Source organism: Helicoverpa armigera, chromosome 15, assembly GCF_030705265.1.
Source record: "Helicoverpa armigera isolate CAAS_96S chromosome 15, ASM3070526v1, whole genome shotgun sequence".
Taxonomy (NCBI): domain Eukaryota; kingdom Metazoa; phylum Arthropoda; class Insecta; order Lepidoptera; family Noctuidae; genus Helicoverpa; species Helicoverpa armigera.
Window position 1 is genome coordinate 1,969,724 of NC_087134.1, and position 16,494 is coordinate 1,986,217.

General features: G+C 34.4%; 2 protein-coding genes across 3 annotated transcripts in view; one reads left to right on the top strand and one right to left on the bottom strand.

Moving 5' to 3' along the window:
* Positions 1-16,494, top strand: part of LOC110373961 (hemicentin-2) — a 274,475-nt gene that overhangs the window by 88,511 nt on the left and 169,470 nt on the right. The gene's annotated exons all lie outside the window — the stretch shown is intronic.
* Positions 1,443-16,494, bottom strand: part of LOC110373959 (synaptic vesicle glycoprotein 2A) — a 32,879-nt gene continuing 17,827 nt past the window's right edge. The window contains 5 exon segments of the mRNA XM_064038321.1: positions 1,443-1,589; positions 1,883-2,010; positions 4,490-4,764; positions 11,646-11,805; positions 12,112-12,293. Of these exon segments, the coding sequence (XP_063894391.1) occupies positions 1,546-1,589; positions 1,883-2,010; positions 4,490-4,764; positions 11,646-11,805; positions 12,112-12,293 (789 nt within the window). The 3' untranslated portion in view covers positions 1,443-1,545.

Sequence of the window (16,494 nt, forward strand, 5' to 3'; positions counted from 1 at the left end):
ATATGGGTCCATATTACCTCAATTTCCAATTTCATATCATTTTTTAATGATTGAACCCTACTTGACAGCTTAAATACAGTATCAGCCCTATAAAATGACCTAATTAGTATGTCAGCTACAAACGCCCTCTGTGGAATTAATTTACTCTATTTATTAATAATTTACTAGCCTTCTTTTGTCTCTACTTGCAATTGTTTCACTCGCATTGTTGTAAAATAATTGAGATATTTTCTCTTTGCTGTCATGTTGACAGAGCTGTCTGTAACTTGTATTACAAGGCTTAATTATTAAAGTGTATGAAAATTGTGAACTAAAAATTATGTGCTGTGACGAGCTGTTCAATTATGATGTTTTGACATTTGCTCTCATGATCGTCATTTATGAGTGGATTGCCATTTTTGGCGGTGTATTACTTCGTTTAACTTACTGAAATTTTTAACTAAGCAAAAGGTATGTATTACTCTTCTGCAAAATGAGGAGTTGATCCAAATTTACAGATTTTGTCACTTCTACAATTAGCTTGTTAACGAATACCGAAGATACCTAGTGTAATTTTGTGGATTCACTCTAAAATCTATCTGTTGTTTAACCATTCGAAATCCCATAAGCCTAGAACGTCGATTGCAAACTGAAAACCATAATCTTCAACGTATATATGTATTTATATTTATTCCTCTGATGTACATGGTTGGTTTTACATAGTTGTTATCTAGTCCAGTCCAGTACTTAGTTGTACACATTTATTCATGTGTTAATAAACAATGTACCTACATATATGTTTCAGGACGAAGCTTTTAGTAAACCACTTTATCCTGTATGAAACAGCTTTAAGATGAATAGAGTAGCATTATCAGATTTAAATTAATAGAGCTACTGTGTTCTCTTTGTGTGGCAGACAATTGTTTTATACAACAAAGGGTGTTCCTAGGCTTAATGAAGATGTTTTCCCATTTTGTAACAGTGTTGCTAGCTTTTTTTTTGGTAGGGTCATTTTTGGATGGTAAGAAATATTTTACATGGTTTATTTTCGTGTGTTGAATATTTTAAAAATATATAGGTAATTGTTTATAGAAAAAAAGCTTAAATTTAGCTGCATTCATAGAAGCTGAAAAAACCATATAAACAATTTATGTAAATATTTTTTTGGTTGCAGCTATTAATACATTTTGCAGTTTATTTTGTGATATCACAAAGCTGTGTAAATAAACACCTTTTAATTACGAGCAAAGTCAATAAAATATTTTTGTCAGCAAAAAACAAAAAAATAAAAATACAGCACAATTTTAGATTTTTTTATTTTCAATTCGTTTTCTTGATGTTAATAAATTGAGCTACCTATGGTTACCAACTATACATATTTTGGTCAAAATAAAAAAAAAACCTTACACGTATTTTATAATATTAAAAACTTGATTCAAAAGTCTTTACACGCTTTTTTATAGTCTTCTTCTTCGCTTACGGCGTATTAACTTTCCATTGTTTTCTGTCAATCGTCTTTTGTTCTCATTGCCAGATGTTAGGAATAGAAGTATTGTTAAAATATTATCACTGCTTCTTGCTCGGTAAGAAGAACGCTACAAACGTGACCACTGAAATAAGAAAATAAATAAAAAAACATTTCATTGAGAAAAACGGGGAAATTCTGGTCTTTTTTTAACAATGTCAAAAATCATCAAATTACCTCTCCCGCTCGCGCTGTGGGTTAGCAGCGGTGAGGGAGTGTCAGACTCTTACTGACTAAAAATTCTGGTCTCAATTCAAATATTACAGTTTTAGATAGTCCATTAATCGAGAAAGGATCTAGGCTTTATGCGGGCGGGGAAAACCATAATTCGGTCCAGTAGTTCCTGCCTAAAATTAGATAAAATATATAAATACTTACAACACATGCTTCCTGATATAGTGAAGAAAGGGACCTGACAGCCCATTTGCAACATCACTGGGAAGGCAATGTTACCTGATAAGGTTCCAATGCGGCCTATTACCATAATAAGCGATATCGCTAAGGTCCTGAAAATAAAGACATATTTTAATAATGGTTAAAGTTTCCTAGCTAATTACTGTACTGGAAGGGGATAAAAAGTATCCTATAGCTATCTCCTCACCAATTTTCGGCCAAATCAGTTCAGTAGTTCTTGAGTTGTAAATAGTGTAAAAACACGACTTTCTTTTATATATTCCGATTTCCGAAAAATATCGAATTATAGAACAATTACGTAGGTATTTAGGAGCTATATTTCTAAATAAATGAATCAACTTTAAGTACAATTTTAATTAAACTGCACAGCTGGCGATAAACCAGAGAAATAACAGACACATTTTCATCGGAACAAAAATCAGTATTTTCTAGAACGCTATAAAAAAGCCAGCACTTCTTATAATCTTTCTTTCTCAACCGTTTGTATTAAAACGGTGCGCCGACAGCGATCTCCTTTGCATTCAACAGTTTCAAGCATTTAATCGCCATGAATAGCGAGTGACAGTTGCAAGCTTTGAGAATATGCTACGATTTAAATTAGCTAAATTTAATGTTAGTATTTTGTGAGGTTCTGGTTTTAGACTGAGTAGCGGATGATAAGGTAACTTTTAGAGTACCCGCATACTGAATACTAAACAGTCACGATGCTTGGCATTATTTTTAAAGAAAATCTTGATTCTACTCAAAGTTTTCAATCGGTATGATACCGGCTAAATACCTGATCTTGTGCGTACTACAATTTCATTTTCATACTGATTTATGAGCTCAAGCAGACAATCGGTCGACTAAAAGTTTGCAGTGAGCCCTTAGTTGGCAATATATTAGAATTTCTCTGTGGTCTAGCTAGCTAAAGAGGAGCTTAAAATCTTTCTCCATAAATGGGCTGCAGAACACTGTTTTTTTTTTAGATCTGACCATTAGTTTCTGATATTTATTAAAGCAAACGAAACAGACTCTTTAGATTTATAAAATTTAATAGTACCTACCTACCGAGCTGAAAATATAATATCAATTTCTTTCTTATGCATTTCTATTCAACCAAAATATTTAATAATATATTCTGAATACCGATTCACGTTCTTTATAAATACAGCTCCTATGTGCGATCGTCGATAAAAGCACTATTATTATAACCAAGAGCCCTTTAATACACGTGATTTGCAAATACCAAATAAAATATATTCTTATTCAAAGCGAAATAGCAAATGAAATAACATTTTATATCAGCTATGAAAAAGACTATATGAGGTATATAAACGTTAGTCACTGCTTTTTAGTTAAAATTTATACTTACTTTATGTTAAGTTAAAAGAAATTATTATAATTTAGTATCAACGGTTTTTTTTTTCACTTTTTATATGCTTTTTGCCTTTACACTTTAAAGTAATGAATGATCGAAATTAGTTATATTAGTGCACTCTTTCATAAAGTACCTTTTTACATGTTTTTAATTACGTCTGATGAATACAAATTATATTCTCCGATGGTAAGATTTTTATATTTGCTTGCTTGTTTTCAGCTCTATAAAAATAATACTTATTCAGAAGCATAACTTTACCGTAGTTATAAATGAAAGCACAATAAATTCATTTCAAGTAATAAGAAACAATTTTATAACAACATCAGCTATAATTCAAGTTGAATTAGCGCTAAAATTATCTTCGCGATTAAAACATAACAACCTCTAATAAATGGACTCGATAAATTATTACGAATTCAACAATAAATAACTTAATAAGGCTATTAAAACGGACTGTTAAATGATTGCTCAAATGAAATAAAACGGGGGCTAATCTAAATTTGTTTGGAAATTGCACGATAATGTTTTGTAAAACAGGAAGGGAGAAGATAGTATCGAGCCTGTATTGTGCCTATTTTGAGCCTATTGAAATCTGTCGACCCTTAGAACAAAGGACCAATAGGTACCTATCTTATCCTATTGTCTTCTATTTAGAGTTGCAAGATTGACAATAGCTCTGAAATAGAGCGATTCACATGTTTTGTGTGTTTGCGATATGTTTGTGTGTGTGTGTGTGTGTGATTGTGTTTTGTTAATAGTATTGGGTTTGTATTGAGTAATTATTATGTAATAGATTGCTAGCTGTTTCCGGCAGCTCCTCCCACGTATCGAAGGACAAAAAGCAGCTTCCTCAATAAATGGGAGATCTACCTATGATAGACTTTTTCTGACAATTGATTCGTTCAAACAAACGAACATACAAACTCTTTGGCCTTATTACGTTAAGAGTGAGCGGCACTATTTAACAAGAATGACAACCAAACCATAACCAGCCATTTGCTTGACACACATTGGTGAAACCGGCGATTTGACCAATGGAGAGATTTAGTAATCGTTATAGTTAAATAATACAACCCACCGTAAGTATACCTACAGTACAAATAGCTTGTGCACCATAGCATAATGTCTCCTTATATGAGAACAGCCACCGTGACCGACAATCAGCTAGAACACTATTATTATTATATTATTGCAAAAATATAAAAACTTACCTAGTAGTAGTAGGAAAATGTTCAACAGTCATAGCTTGATTCAAACTCAACATTGACTGAGCTATTGCCACGCACAACGAGAAAAGCGACACTACAGCAGTTTTAGTGTTAGCCCATCAAAGACCTAGAGAACTGGCGATGGAGATCAGACCAGCTACTATGAGGAGAGTCTTCTTCCCCACTCGGTTGACGAGGATACCCGTGATGAGGTAGGGGATAATGCAGACACAGCCGATTATGATGCTGTTTATGTATGTTTCGTGGCCACTTTTTGTCTGAAAGAGAGGAGAAAAAAAAATTGGTGGTTGAATTGTGAATTGTATTTTTGGCGAGTTGGTTAAAAATGATAAAGGGTATTTGAATGAAATTATATGGGAGTTAAGCATCAAAAAAGTAGTTAGTTTTGTACAATATTGTATGCAAAACAAAGAAAAACACTTTTTAAGGATTGATTTGTTGTGCATAAAAATAGTCACTCATGCACTCGTGCCATACGGGTATTGTATATTATTCTGAAAAGCTATATGAATGTCACATTTCATTAAAATCTATTGACCAGATTATGTGTGAGAAAGGGGATCAAAAACATCCACACATACATACGTATATCCTTACATACTACATATTTCATTTATCACATTATTGATACTACACTACACTCACTTTAAATAAAATATTTAATAATAAAACTCAGTTATTATAAAAACTGAAATTAATTTATTTAACACCGTGTTTGTTAACACCTACATCTCACGTGAACAAACACTAGGAACTATCCGAAAGTTATACAAATATTATATTTGCGTAAACATTGCGCCAACGGCACGTACAGTAAAATATGCACAAGTTTCCATGTAATAAGTATAAACTTTATTATTATTTTTATATTTTGAAGCTACGGTATGCTGTAAATGGAATGAAATTCTTGGAAATAAGCTAACAACTAAAATGAGCGTTCCACAACACCATTTTACGGGCGTAAAAGTTCGTTTACAGTTTTAATTTTTATGTCTTAATTTTATAAATTAAAAAATAACGTAGCCGGACTCCGTCTTCAGGCTAGGGCTACCTATCCCTGTGCCAAATTTCATTCCATTCGGTTCAGCCATTTGAGCGTGATCGTAAGACATAAACAGAGTATTTTCACATTTTAAATTTGGATAAGAACACTTTAATATAATTATACATAAATGGCTCTGTCATGTACTTAACATGAATTGAAAAAAGGATCATATATATCGTGAATGTCTGCAAAAATCATAATAAAGAAGGCGTGACGTTTCATAAAATAACAGTGTAGGCATTGTCGTTTAAAACAGTTTTCTTCAAAACGCTGTGCCTAAATTATCTTAACACCTTTTTCTAAAAGATCAAGAGGAACAAGGTTTGTAATTAATTCTTTTGAAGCGACACAGATTCATTCTCACCTAGGTATTAATTTAAAAGGGCAAATGTAGCAAGACCCTATTCAATTATTCTTTAATTATTCTAAAAGTTACGAAAATAACCCTTTTTACTTTAGCCTATTGTTCCGAAATGTGTAGGACGAAGAAATTCGCTCCAGAAAGTCACTTGAAAAAAAAGCTAACCCTTTCTCAAAGAATTTTGATATAACCGTATAATTTGTGGGAAAGGTATTTTATCCTTACTAATATTATAAATCGGAAAGTGAGTTTGTTTGTTTGTTTGTTTGTTTGTTTGTTTGTTTGTTTGTTCCGCTTTCACGCCGTAACTACTGAACCGATTGCTTTGAAATTTTGCAGACGTAAAGTTAGAAGTCCGGATTAAATAATAGGGTACTTTTTATCCCGAAAAAAAAATAGATATTCCCGAGGGAAAACAAAAATATTGTTTGCTTGATGGATGGGTTGTAGATGGCGCTGTGTGTCGTTTAAAAGAAGGTAATATATTGCAAACGAATATAAACATGTAAATTTAGAAGCTAAATGATACGATAATGAATCCCCGAAAATGAGGAATTCCCGAGGGATGATGTACAATTTGTTTAATCGTCTAAACTGTTTTTTTTTTACATCTACTTATATATTGCAAACGAATATGAACATATTTTAGAAGCTAAATGATACGATAATGAATCCTCGAAAATGAGGAATTCCCGAGGGATGACGTACAATTTGTTTTATCGTCTTAACTGTGTTTTTTACATCTACTTATCCTGAAATAACTATAATTCAACGAATTACTAATTGGTACTAGCTTTCCGCCCGCGGCTTCGCCCGCGTGGAATTCGGTTCACCCCTCCCGCTGTGGGTTAGCAGCGGTGAGGGAGTGTCAGACTCTTACTGACTAAAATCGTCGTGTTCCGTCCTAGGCCTTTTACAGGGCCGCGGTACCTCTTTCGAACAACCCGCAGCCCCGGCTGGCCCTGGCGCTACTCGGCCCCACTGATTTCAAAACACCTTAAGACTAATTCGCGGCGACACCGCGATACAGAAAAACACAACGCCATCTATCGAGCTATCGGGAAGCTCGCGATTGAACAATGAGCTACAGGTTAAAGCGCGAGATATCATTGCACTTCTTACGTATCTTAAAAAAAACAACGTCACCACGTTTTAAAAAGCTATCATTCCACTTCTTACGTATTTTAAAACACATCGTTACCACGTTTTAAAAACACCCAGCGCCATCTATCGCATACCTCAAGAACTAAATAACTTAACTAATACTTATACCAATTAGTAATTCGTTGAATTATAGTTATTTCAGGATAAGTAGATGTAAAAAACACAGTTAAGACGATAAAACAAATTGTACGTCATCCCTCGGGAATTCCTCATTTTCGAGGATTCATTATCGTATCATTTAGCTTCTAAAATATGTTCATATTCGTTTGCAATATATAAGTAGATGTAAAAAAAAACAGTTTAGACGATTAAACAAATTGTACATCATCCCTCGGGAATTCCTCATTTTCGGGGATTCATTATCGTATCATTTAGCTTCTAAATTTACATGTTTATATTCGTTTGCAATATATTACCTTGTTTTAAACGACACACAGCGCCATCTACAACCCATCCATCAAGCAAACAATATTTTTGTTTTCCCTCGGGAATATCTATTTTTTTTTCGGGATAAAAAGTACCCTATTATTTAATCCGGACTTCTAACTTTACGTCTGCAAAATTTCAAAGCAATCGGTTCAGTAGTTACGGCGTGAAAGCGGAACAAACAAACAAACAAACAAACTCACTTTCCGATTTATAATATTAGTAAGGATAAGTATTAGTTAAGTTATTTAGTTCTTGAGGTATGCGATAGATGGCGCTGGGTGTTTTTAAAACGTGGTAACGATGTGTTTTAAAATACGTAAGAAGTGGAATGATAGCTTTTTAAAACGTGGTGACGTTGTTTTTTTTAAGATACGTAAGAAGTGCAATGATATCTCGCGCTTTAACCTGTAGCTCATTGTTCAATCGCGAGCTTCCCGATAGCTCGATAGATGGCGTTGTGTTTTTCTGTATCGCGGTGTCGCCGCGAATTAGTCTTAAGGTGTTTTGAAATCAGTGGAGCCGAGTAGCGCCAGGGCCAGCCGGGGCTGCGGGTTGTTCGAAAGAGGTACCGCGGCCCTGTAAAAGGCCTAGGACGGAACACGACGATTTTAGTCAGTAAGAGTCTGACACTCCCTCACCGCTGCTAACCCACAGCGGGAGGGGTGAACCGAATTCCACGCGGGCGAAGCCGCGGGCGGAAAGCTAGTTACATTATAAATTCGTTAATAGGATTTATTATATTGAAGTATTAGATAATGCGGAACTGATGGAGAACAAAAAAAAAACATATTTTGATGTTGGAAAATTACAATTTATAGGTAAAGCCAATTATTCTGTAGAGAGGAAGATTACTCTCAAGTTATAAGTCCGTGACTTGAGAGGGTCAAGATTTGTGCCAGTAATCCCATCCAGTCTTACTTCCTTATTCGATACTCAAAATTCTTAAGAACTTCAAAAAAGTCGAACACGAGTTTGAAATATTTTGTGGAGAAGAAAAAAACTGTGTAGGTACCCATAAATCATCTTAATTACATTTTTCTGGGTCGCGATCTTAAAGCAATCCTTCCCCACCATTTTGCGACTTACATAACTAGCTGTTTCCCGCAGTATCAGCCTTACCCTGGGAGAACCCACCAGGTTTTCGTTTGAATTCGTTCAGGACTTTTAAGGGGCGTTTAAGCGCTACAGAAAGACGGAGTTACTTTCACATTTTTTGTATAAGTAAAACTAACATTTGACACGGAATTAGCCATACCATTAATACAGTAGGGATCGAAAACCATCTTGCTACAAAAGTACTGAGTACTCACATTCGCAAAATCTATCCCAAAAATAGAAACAAAAGAATATCAGCAAGCTAACATATATCGAACAAGGATCAAACTGTCGATACAATACATTGACAAACTGGCATCTATTCTGAGCGCTCATAACTTACAGCTAGGCACGCTTAAGTCGAGACCTTGGACTTAGGGTCGTATTACACTTGTAAAATATCTCTAAAAATTTAGCCTTGCACTAACTATACATTAAACGCGTTTTGCCTCAAGGGAAGTCTTCTCGTAACCAGAAAAGCAGGTATCCTTTGTTTTAAGTGCCAAATGCCAGTTCATTTCTCTGCTCATGTTCTGCCGTCAAAGCGCAATTCGAGGAACCAGCAACAAATATCCAATCCCACAAACTTTCATAATACGTACTAGAAGGATTTTATCATTGGAATTAGTCACAATATACCTATTTCAGATATTTTTATTTAGGTGTCATCTACATTCGATCCAATTTCGGTATTTCCAATACATTGATGAAATTGCAAGTATGTACCTATATCAAACCAAGACATTAAGTAGTGTAACACCGCCCTTACGCGAATCATGTTCAAAGTAAATATTCAAATCAATATTCCATGTTCAGTCTATATTTATTACAGTTCTAAGTAAAATAATAGGTATTTGAATTCATGAGCGACTCTCTGTATATGGGAGCTTTGTAGACCATTCGCATGCGACTGGTAGTTTCCAATTGATAGTTATAAATAGTAAATGGTATGGTTGGATCGTGAGTTAGAATAATCAGATCTATGTTCATTGGGTCAAGGCTGTTTCCTGGTCTGGTTGCTATCGATTTTAACCTTTAATAATCAGGCTAGCCTTTTCTCGACCATTTGGGGTCTGCTTCCAGTCTAAGAGAATACAGCTGAGTACCAGTGTTTTACATAGAGCGATTACCTTATCTGGGTTCTTTAATCCAGTTACCAGGGCAATCTCGATACCTCTTGGTAATCATACTTACTGACTTCTGACTACCCGGAACGACTGCCGCAGACGTAAAAATGACAGCTAGGACTCATCAATGTAATATGCCTTCCGAAACACGGAGGATCTCGTCGTGACAAGATGGTCACTCATCCATCCACAGAATAACCGCGCCAAGTATTGCTTAACCTTATAATATAATCAATTAATTCACGTGGCTGTTAGCTACAATTGGTCCACGTGGCTGTTACTTAGCCACGAGTTCTTCAATTACTCTTAAATTATCGTATTTACAAACAAAATCCTCTTTCGAAAATAAAGCGTTTCAAATATCAGCAATACAAAAATAGTCGTCTCAGAAATCTTAAACCAGGAAGAGGCTTAACCTTTTCAAGTAAATATTCACCTATTTTAGGTACGGCTTATTAACTTGATGTATTTTGACAGTATGAGGTACTAAAACTCCTACTTAATTGTAGCAATGACTTAGTGGTTTTAAAAATTAGGGTTGTATGTAAAAACAGTTTGACAGTTTGAGTCCAACCGAGTTTCTTTGATCCAGTTTTTGTTTCCGCTGGCCTTCTATGCCACCAATTATATAATAATAATAGTATTTTTATGGAGGAAGGAAAGATCAGAAAAGAGGTAGGTCAGGCGCTTTCTTGTAGGTCAAGCAACATACGGCAATCGTCACTAACATGACCAGGTGCTAAAATAATGAACGAGGCATTCGAGTTTTTTCAGGTATCTGTCAAAGATTGGCCTTGATTGATTGGTGTTTTGGTTAAAAAAAATGGTTCCAGAAAAGGAACATGACCCCATTTTCTTGACAGATTTTGCGTTATGACATCTCCACTAATCATCTTGTTCTCCATGGCATTAATTCAAGTTTATTTGTCTTCCATATCGCAACAACTATTAGTAATCCGTTATATAGTAAGTAATCCCTACTCAATTATCGCAGGTGATGGGGCTTCTCCCGTGGGTCTCAGATTGCGTACACACAGACATGCTCACTTAACGCACACATAGATAATGTTGCGGTTCCTTATTGATGCAGACTAGCTTTTAATAGATCACTAAGAAACAATGATCTGGAATTACAAATCATAAATAACTAAAACTGAGATATTTCATTAGCACATTTAAGCGTAGGTTAGGTATCTTCAAGGTTCAAGTAGGATGTAGTTTCTTACCGATTCTTCTCCATGAGACCCACTCTTGGGAACCGTGCAAAAGACCTCTCATAGGCCTATTTGAAATAAAAAAATTAAAGGACTTGATGGGACTTTCAAGTTACATAAACTTACAGCTAAATAAATAGGTTATTAAAAAACTTATTCTTGTACACCTAACATTACACTACATTGCATAAAAAACGAGTATCACTCGACCATAAATAAATTACAGAGCACTTTTGTCTAACCTTTACAGCGTGATGATTTCATTATTTTTAATGAAACAATTTTCCAAGAAAAACTTTCGGTAACCAACAAAACGTATACCAAGAAAGGTCAAGGATATTTCTTTTGGTAAAACCTAATATATTATTATAATTAATTTATAGGTTGTAATTCGGTAGCTGTCATTTTGGGGTGGGTTCGAGTCAATAATTAAATCTGGGTTAGTAGCTTTGAGTTAATTGGTAAGTCGGTCAGAAATTCAGATGGGGTCAGTAAAGGGTTATTTAGATCGAGTTTGATAATGAAACAAAATACAATAACTACTCACAAAAATGTAGTAATATTTTCTTGTCGCTGATTTTCTTTAGTGATTTTCAAGGGTTTTCAAGATGTTCAAGGTTTAAATGTCTAAATTGTAGTACCTATGGTTAAGTTTATTTATTGAACTTAAACCAGTAAAACAAATAAAGCTAATTACACTTACCGGCACACAAACTTCTTCCAAAACCGTTGTGTTGTGAACAACTGGCTCCAAGCTAGCTGTGTACTTGTCTAGCACTGTGCACAGATCCTGCCCAGCTGTCATCGGGTTGTGCTCCACGATGGCTGATACTTGAGGGAACCAGAGCCTTAGGACGTTGTACCTGGAAAATATCATTATTTTATTATTTTTTATAAAAGCCTTGACGAATGCTGAGCGTAAAGTTTTTAGCTATTTTTTGGTCGGATAATTACATGGTGTCAGTTTTTTCTGTCCAACAGTAATGATAATTAAGTAACAAATGCCTTTAGAGTATCCCAAAATCAAGACACACAAATAAAGAAAAATAATGAGGATAGGTAACATTTTAAATACATTAATTTAAAAAAAAAACATGAAAAAAGTAAAAAAAGTCCTGTAAATATTTTGACAAAATAAATAATATTTTTTTAGTAGTGAAAATACTCACATAGCCATAATAATAAAATTCGAGAAGCAAGTCATAGCCAGATAAAGACCCAAAGGCTTCTGAAACATGGGCTTGACATTATGTAGCCCCACAACTATCTGGTGACGTATATTCATCTCTATCTGGTCTTCTGGAGTCTCGTCTATTGAATGCTTGTTCTTGTCTTTCCAGATGTTGTAGAACTGAAAGAGATTTTTAACCTTATTACTGTAGTGGTGTGTGTGTATTGTCTGCCTCGTTGGTCTAGTGGTCGCAAGCGCGGCTGCTATGCTCGAGGTCTCGGGTTCGATTCCCGGGTCGGGCCGAAATCGCTTTGTGGGTTATCTTAAACTTTCACAAAGCAGCCCGTAGTCTGGAAGTTGGTGATTGATTCACCCGTGCATCGGAGAGCACGTAAATGTCGGTCCTGCGCCTGATCTCTTTCCGGTCGTGTCGGATTGCCGTCCCATCGGGTTATGAGAGTAAAGGAATAGGGAGTGCACCTGTGTCTGCGCAAATGCTCGTGCACTATAATATGTCCTGCGCAGCTGGCTGATCTCCTTAAGTGAGAACAGCCGCCGTGGCCGAAATCGGCCGTGGACGCCATTATTATTACTGTAGTGGAAGGTTGATTCGATTGATAAAAGGTAGATTCGTGTAGGTTGATCTGCTGGCGTCTGAACATTTTTTTATGCAGCTTTTTTGAACTGTAAGCTCGATAAGTTATAAAAGATCCTACACTGTGTCATCATCGTCATACTAAAACTAGAATTAGTCTAGGGTCTTGTTTCAATCGTTTACTTAAAATTCGCTATTGAGGTCATTTACTACGTATGTAAGCCGCATTTACTTATATTAAAATTTGTATTTTCTTTGCAATGAATCTGGCCTATAATGTCAATCAACTAGAAGTTATATAAAAAGGTCTACTAATAGAAATAAAACTAAAGGTTATTTATAGTGAAACCCTAGAAACAATCGCTAATGAAATCTTATTCCGCTTGATAGAACGCAAGCTGTAAGCAATAACGCAGTTCTATTCAAAGCACAGTTTTCCTCAGGAAAGGGATGACACGGAGAGAAAAGCCAGCGCTCATCAAATCAGATAGGTAATACTATTAACTTTGCAAGAAACTAGGGCAGCTCCCCATGACATAGTTAGTGTCATGGAGAACTAAATGACGAACAGAGATGCTACAATGCAAAATCTCCGAGAAAGTAACGCGCCAGAATGCGGGTGTTCAAGGGACGAGGAACGTTACTAGTTTCGCTCTTACACGCTTTTTATGGAACCAGCCTATCATATTCAAAATATAATTACTAATCAATCAAGACCAATCTTTGACAAATAGGTTTTGATTTCACAAGGACCCCGAATTACTCGGTAGTTCTAGTAAAGGATCACGTCTATCATACGTTACTTTGACCCACAAGAAGGCGCGTGACCTACCTTCCTTACGGCATCTTCGCTATTTTTCTTCATCCATGGTTAGTATAGTTACGATACAGAATCAGGAAATATCGTCATAATAAGTAGTGTTTCCACATATTTATCGATGTCATAACTCAAGTTGATGATGCGAGCGAATGGTGGAATAATTTTTACAACTGTTACAGCCTTTTTATCGTCCCACTGCTGGGCACAGGCCTACGCAACGTGAATTTGGATAGAAGTTTCATTTCGCTTAATGAGTGGGAGGTTTTTAATTTTTAGTAGAATCTTTAAGCTCTACATTAATAACACTTTATCAAGCAATCGATCAATGGAAGATTATGAAGGTACAGATGAGTCACTTGGCACAACGAAAAAAGTTACGTGTTAGAAATTGCTGCCTAAAAATTTCATTTTTTTAATAATAATAAATCTGGTTTTGGTCCTGCTTTAACTAGTTCTGGTCCTATTTTATCTTATGCCATACACAATTGAGAAGGTTATAAACAGTGAAATAGGATTGTGTAAGACCAAATCGATTAACTAGTTTTTACTAAAACGGTCCGATTTGAAACATATATTCTGATTCAAGTCTCGATTCAAATCGAGTTTCATAATTGCGCTTTCTCGAATCTTCATAGTCTTAGAATTTTAACGAATCAAATAAATTCGATTGCTGTAAAATCGTTTCTTTGATTGGCCGATCCCTCTGCAGTACTATAAAGTAATTTCATTTTTAGTATTTGTAAAATCCAAGAATAGTCTCTTCAGAATTTCATATGGAATGGTATAGAGGTTAAAAGACTGAATTCCGAAAGATTTCTTTGGATTTTCTTCTAGACTAAAAAATTAAGTAAAATTTAAATTGTAACTTAACTACACAACTTTAATATTTGGCTCGAAAAGCAATTTTTATCTATCTGTAGTGTGACACAGAATAGGTATAATTCCGATTTTGCCATTGAGCCTTCTGAATTTTCTTACTCTTTGACTTAATAGGCCGTACGTTATAATAGACGGATACATCCGTAGTATTATTTATATGTGCTATTTAATATCCGAAACTCCTAGTATATTCATAGTATACTTCTTCCAATAAATATATAGTTATGTAATATTTATTATATTGTTTCATATTGGTTCGCAATATAGATTAAATATTACAATAGAGTGAGCAGCTATTTTATGTATCATTTTGCTCCCTAGGTAGGTATGTAGGTACTTATTTCACCTTCTTACTGCCTTTAGTAAGATATTGACTGTTCTAACACGAAAAGTCAAAAATATTGAGTCTACGACTAAATTAAATCGTATAACTGTTTTTTTTTTTTTTTAACAGCTGTTGTATTTATTTATTATTGACAAATCAATCACTTTTCTCCACCAATAGAAGCGCAATACAAAGTAAATCTTCAATAAATTGTGCGCGCCATAACTTTGCAATTTCAATAAAATCAAAAAGCAATCTTTGACACTTCTTTAAAATACCTTTTTATAATAAAAACTTTTGGATCAAACAGAATAATAAACGCACTCCAATTTGTGAAAAACAATAATTTTAACTTTGTGCAATCAAAAAGGTTTTAATTGACCCTTCAACTTTTGTTTAGGGTTTATGAATTAATTGGAGAATGACAAATGAAAGGTTGACTAAGTATGATGTAACTTTATATTTAACCCACTTAATTATAATGAATTAAGTGGGTGATGTTAATTACTATGCTTAATCATAATACCTACTTAAGTAAGTAAACACATTATGTATCTACATAAACTAAACTATAAGATGAGCTTGTTTGCTTTTACACAACTACGTCAGGAAGTACTGAGCCGATTCAAAAATGTAAGTATGAAAAATCCAAATATTTATGACAAAACGTTGAATAACTAATTTGTCAAGGTAATTAATAATTAATTAATACATAGATAATTTTTGTATTTCTATGTACCTATAGAAACATGTTAGCGCTATCATTCATTTGAACACTTCACAGCACCATTTTTACGGCCACAAAATACATTGTCTTCAAACACATTCCAATTCATTCTTTAAACAATAAATAACATTAAAAGTGACAAAATTATAAAATAAAACTCAAATTAAAACATCTACTCAGAGTACCCGCACACTGCAAACTTTTAGTCGGCCGATTGTTTATTTGGGTTCATAAGTCAGTATGGAGATTAATGGTAGTACTCACATTACAAAGATCAGGTATTTAGCCGGTATCAGACCGAGGATTGGTGTCAGGATTTTCTTTAAAAAAAATTTTTGCTAGCCAACGGGTCAACTATCGGCCGACTGTTTAGTCTACAGTGTGCGGATACTCTAAACCTCGATATTAAATTGTCTTTGACATTTAAATTGTTTCAGCAACGAATATTTAACAATTACTATAAAACGTATTTTATCAAATTCTAATATTTTAGTGCTAAAGATTATCTTTAACATAAATTTTGTCAGCGTTTGCAATGTCTTGTAAACTTCAAGATGACATTATATTAATTAAAACGTCTCGCAATGTTTTTGAATTAATTAAAAGTAGAGTAAAGTGAGGTAACAGACGTTTCATCAAATGATTTTATTATGTATAGAAACCTACCATATCGTTATTTGTTTTTTTCGTACATAATCATCAAAATACTATCTTACTTGGTCCAAATCTCAGATTCTAACCGTCAGAGATAGCTTAACACAAAAAAACCACTCCTTAAAAAAATCTTGATGATTGAAATCTAATAATTATAACACCTAGGTATCATAACAATGATTATTCTACAAGATCATCAATGTCTTAATGCACTATCATTGCCATTACGCTTTACCTAATCACGGTAACATGATTGAGTAATTAGTCGGTGGATCAATTAGCTGAATGCCATTAATGACCAACTGATTTTAGTTGGTATTCCTTTGTAAGCAGAAACTAATCGGACTATAATGAGTCCAGTTAGTATTGAGGCTTCGTTTT